General features: G+C 46.2%; 1 protein-coding gene across 1 annotated transcript in view; it reads right to left on the bottom strand.

The window, feature by feature from the left end:
* Nucleotides 1-1,420: 1,420 nt before the first annotated feature.
* LOC310772201 (protein NLRC3-like) overlaps nt 1,421-4,983 on the bottom strand; it is a gene marked incomplete at both ends in the record, with an annotated part of 6,413 nt that continues 2,850 nt past the window's right edge. The window contains 2 exons of the mRNA XM_083664633.1: nt 1,421-1,594; nt 2,166-3,951. Coding sequence (XP_083520759.1) covers nt 1,421-1,594; nt 2,166-3,951 — 1,960 coding nt within the window. The remainder of the gene's footprint in view (nt 1,595-2,165; nt 3,952-4,983) is intronic.

The following is a 4,983-nucleotide window of genomic DNA, read 5'->3' as shown; positions in this document are numbered from 1 at the left end:
TCTGTCTGTCTGTCTGTCTGTCTGTCTGTCTGTCTGTCTTTCTGTCTGTCTGTCTGTCTGTCTGTCTTTCTGTCTGTCTGTCTGTCTGTCTGTCTGTCTGTCTTTCTGTCTGTCTGTCTGTCTGTCTGTCTTTCTTTCTGTCTGTCTGTCTGTCTGTCTGTCTGTCTGTCTGTCTTGTCTGTCTGTGGAGCGATGGCGGTCTGTCTATGCGAGACCGATTGAAACAGCTGAGGCCTAACTTACTGTATGGATTTTTAAAGTCAATAACATTCAGTGAGTATCGAAGCATTTCATTACTTTATATGTACTGTATTTATGTAATAAATTGTCAATTATATAAAGTGTCAATTAGATGGTAATCTGCATGAGAAATGAAGAAAAAAAGAAAAAAAATCTGTTATAATGATCAAAGACATGTATGTTAGGGTTAACATAAACTCCTGTCAGTGCCCCTGACCAACTGGCAAAAGAACTGGAGTTGGTCCCCGGGCGCTGCACTGCAGCTGCCCACTCCTCCTAGTTCTAGGAAGGTTCCTAGTAGAGGATGGGTCAAATGCAGAGGATCCCCCCCCCCCCCCCCGATTTTTTATCCCATTTTTATCCCCCATTAGTGCTAATTTAATGTATTTATCCTGGTTGCTACTCCACCCTCTGCCGATCTGGGGAGAGCCGAAACTGGCTCCATGCTTCCTCCGAGACATGGGCAGTTAGCCAGACGCTTCTTTTCACCTGACAGAGCAAGCTTCACCGGTAGGACATAGCACGTGGGAGGTTCACGCTATTCCAACCAGTTCCCCTCCCTCTGAACAGGCGCCCTTAACGACCAGAGGAGGAACCACATTAGCAACCAGGATATTGCATGTTTTGGTGAAGGGGGTTCCTATATGAAGGAAACCCCCGGTAGGCACGGGGAGAACATGCAAACTCCACACAGAAAGGCCCTTTTGACGACCCCACCCGGGCGGTGGGCACTCGAGGACATGCGGACGGACACGCATTCCTTCAGCGCTCACAGCGTCCCAGGTGGGAATCGAACCCAGGACCTTCGAGCTGTGAGGCGACAGCGCTTACCACTGCACCACCGTACCCCCCTAAAGAGGATTTAATAAATAAATAAAAGGATAACTTCACTTCACTTCACTTCAATTTGACCCGTCCCAAAGTGATCACTATAAGAGGAGAGCACTGTATTTAAAGAGTCACATGTTGGATTGTCTCATTGGAGTACATTAGTTATAATGAAACAGTGTAATTGTCTGCAAATTAACAAATGACCCAGAGAGTTTGTGTTTCGTATTTTTGGTTTCAGCAACAGAGGCAGTAAGGATAGGAAAGACCTATAGAGCTCAGGTATTTTCACTGACATTAATGTGCATATAGGCTAATGCAGAATTTAATGTGTCTGAACAGTTATCCTGACCTGAGAGTTTCCAGTCTGCAGTGTGGACTCTCCAGTCCTGCAGAAAGCATCTTCACACCAGAATCATGCAAGTCGTTGTTACTCAGGTCCAGCTCTTTCAGACTAGAGGACTGGGAGCTGAGAACTGAGGCCAGAGCTGCACAGCTTCTCTCTGACAGCTGACAGCCACTCAGCCTGAAGAGGAATTAATGATGAAGAGAAACAAGAACATTAAAATATGTATTTTTCTATCCTGTTTTACAGATCACATCATATATTGAATCTATCCAGTTTGCTATGCACTAGTCTCGCTGGCCAGTCTCCCCTCCCTCCCGTGAGAAGAGTCTGTCAGCGCAGGTCTCCATTGTGGGATTGCGATGGACGGCATTTGGTGGCAGTGCCCTTGGAAAATAGTTTCCAACAATCCAACTTGCCATTTTCAGCGTGTAGCAACGAGCTAGCGTGTAGGTTTCTGCCGTTAGCTTGCTAGCTAGTTAACGTTGTTGTTTTCACTGAGGCGCAGGGGACTATTTACAGCGACACACAGGGAGGAGGGAGCGGAAGCTGCTCTGATTGACATGGTCGGAGGCAATGACAGAGCTTGTAGTAAGCCGGGAGTGGACAGCCGGCCGCGACTGAAACAGTCGCTCCAATGGGGAGCAGCTGTAGCAGGGGAGGGTTTATCCCAGTAGCCTGTTTCCGTGCAGCCAGACGACTCTCACGGAAGGGAGGGGAGGCTGGCCAGCGAGACTAGCTATGCACTTACACAGATTTATTTGAGGCTTTAACCACTGGCAGCAGCTTCAGAAGAGCATCCTCTGAAGCAGAGTATTTCTTCAGGTCAAACACCTCCAGGTCTTTGTCTGATGACAGTAAGATGAAGACCAGAGCCGACCACTGAGCAGGGGAAAGTTTCTCTGTGGAGAGACTTCCTTCTCTCAGGTAATGTTGGATCTCCTCCACTAGAGAACGGTCATTCAGCTCATTCAGGCAGTGGAACAGATTGATGCTTCTCTCTGCAGAAGGAATGTCCCTGATCTTCTCCTTGATGTACTGGACTGTTTCCTGATTGGTCTGTGAGCTACCTGCTGTCTGTGTCAGCAGATCTTGGAGGAGTCTCTGATTGGTCTGCAGTGAAAGACCCAGGAGGAAGCGGAGGAACAAGTCCAGGTGTCCATTTGGGCTCTGTAAGGCCTTGTCCACAGCACTCTGGCAGAGGTGAATTACCTGAGATTTGTCTCTGGAGGTTGATTGTGGTTCTGACAGCTGATTGACACCAGAGTCGATGAATGAGACCATGACATAAACTGCAGCCAGAAACTCCTGAATGCTCAGATGTACAAAGCAGAAGACCTGGTCCTGGTACAGCCCACACTCCTCTTTAAAGATCTGTGTGAACACTCCTGAGTACACTGAAGCTGCTGTGATATCAATGCCACACTCTGTCAGGTCGGCTTCATAGAAGATCAGGTTGCCTTTCTCCAGCTGCTCAAAAGCCAGTTTTCCCAGAGAGAGAATCATCTCCCTGTTCTCTGTCGTCCAGTGTGGAGCTGCCTCAGTTGTCCCATGATACTTTACGTTCTGTAGTTTGGACTGAACCACCAGGAAGTGGATGTACATCTCAGTCAGGGTCTTGGGCAGGTCTTCTCTCTCACTGGTTTTCAACAAAGACTCCAGAACATTTGCAGAGATCCAGCAGAAGACAGGGATGTGGCACATGATGTGGAGGCTTCGTGAAGTCTTGATGTGGGAGATGATTCTGCTGGCCTGCTTCTCATCTGTGAATCTTTTCTTGAAGTACTCTTCCTTCTGTGGGTCAGTGAACCCTCTCACCTCTGTCACCATGTCAACACACTCAGCAGGGATCTGATTGGCTGCTGCAGGTCGTGTCGTCATCCATAGGCGAGATTTGGGGAGCAGTTTCCCCCTGATGAGGTTTGTCAGCAGCACGTCCACTGAGGTTGACTCTGTAACATCAATCAGGATCTCGTTGTTCTGGAAGTCTAGAGGAAGTCGACACTCATCCAGACCGTCAAAGATGAACACAACCTGGAACTTGTCAAACCTGCAGATTACTGCTTCTTTGATCTCAGGAAAGAAGTGATGAAGAAGTTCCACCAAGCTGAACTTTTTCTCTTTCAGCAGATTCAGCTCTCGGAAAGTGAATGGAAATATGAATTGTATATCCTGGTTGGCTTTGTCTTCAGCCCAGTCCAGAGTGAACTTCTGTGTTAACACTGTTTTCCCAATGCCAGCCACTCCCTTTGTCATCAATGCTCTGGTTGGTTTGTCTCTTCCAGGTAAGGGTTTGAAGATGTCTTCACATTTGATTGGTGTTTCTGGTCTCGCTGGTTTCCTGGATGCTGCTTCAATCTGTCTGATCTCATGTTCATCATTGACCTCTCCACTCCCTCCCTCTGTGAGGTAATGCTCTGTGTACATCTGATTCAGAGGAGTTGGGTTTCCTGCTTTAGCAATCCCTTCAAACACACGCTGAAACCTCTCCTTCAGATTACATTTGAGTTCACGTTGGCAGATGCCAGAAAGAGTTTCTGAAAGAACAAACGACAAATAACATCAAAGAGTGAACATTTCCTGGTAAATGTATATCTTCAAAAAATGAATAAAAACAGCTCGCACACTGCAGGGCTCCATTTACAGTGATGTATTAGCACCAAAAGATTAAAGTGACATTTCCAGCATCAAGCTCTTCATCAGACTGATGAAGACCTTGATGCTTGAACTGTCACTTTAGTAGCTCAATCAGGTTCATTATGTCTTCTTAGTTCAAATGATAGTTTTTGTTTATTTTAATCAGACAAATGTGTAGTAGATGTATTTTTTTTTAACCTTGACAGTTTCAACTGACATCTGCAGTCTTCCTCAGACAGGCCCGGCGTTGGAGGGGGGCCTGACCGGGCCGGGCCCCCCCATTCCCTAAACTGGCCCCCCCATTAATTTTTTTTTTTTGTGTGTGTGCTAAAAAACGTTTTTTCCGTTTTTCTGTTTTAAAGTTTAAAACGGAATCTGGCTGTCATTAGGCATTGATTAACTGAATGCTATTGCTAACTGTTACTTTGAACCTCCATTTGCAATGATTCTGGCTGGATATTAACTATTGTAAATTTGTCACAATGAATGCAATTTGTGCACAATGTGTAAATACATTTAATATTAATTGTTTAGGCCTAATTATTTGTAAAGTCACAACACATTAGAGATGTGTGTAGTTCTTCATAGATTTAGCCTCTTCATTTTGCTCTCAAATGCACCAGGTTGACGAATTTTACTTTAAAATGTACAAAATCTTCTTCCGGGGGAGAATCCCCCCGGACCCCCCTTGGGTAGCTTGGCCCCCCCAAGCTAGGGGCAGGCCCCCTCTGTAATTTGGTTCTGGAGCTGGGCCTGTCCTCAGAAGCGTCAAATGACAGCTGTGAGGTGTCACCTGGTTGATGTATATATTTAAATCAACCTGGTCTCACTCCCAGTACAGTGTGCTGTCTTGTCACGGCCCCTTGGTGTCGTTATTGTGGACGAGAAAGATACCTTCACATTGTAATATGCAGAAGAAGAACCACTGGACC

Source organism: Poromitra crassiceps (genome assembly GCF_964638095.1).
Source record: "Poromitra crassiceps genome assembly, contig: HAP1_SCAFFOLD_2289, whole genome shotgun sequence".
NCBI classification, from domain to species: Eukaryota; Metazoa; Chordata; class Actinopteri; order Beryciformes; family Melamphaidae; genus Poromitra; species Poromitra crassiceps.
The sequence above is the reverse complement of the archived record's forward strand: the minus strand, read 5'-3'. Positions and strand labels throughout refer to the sequence as shown.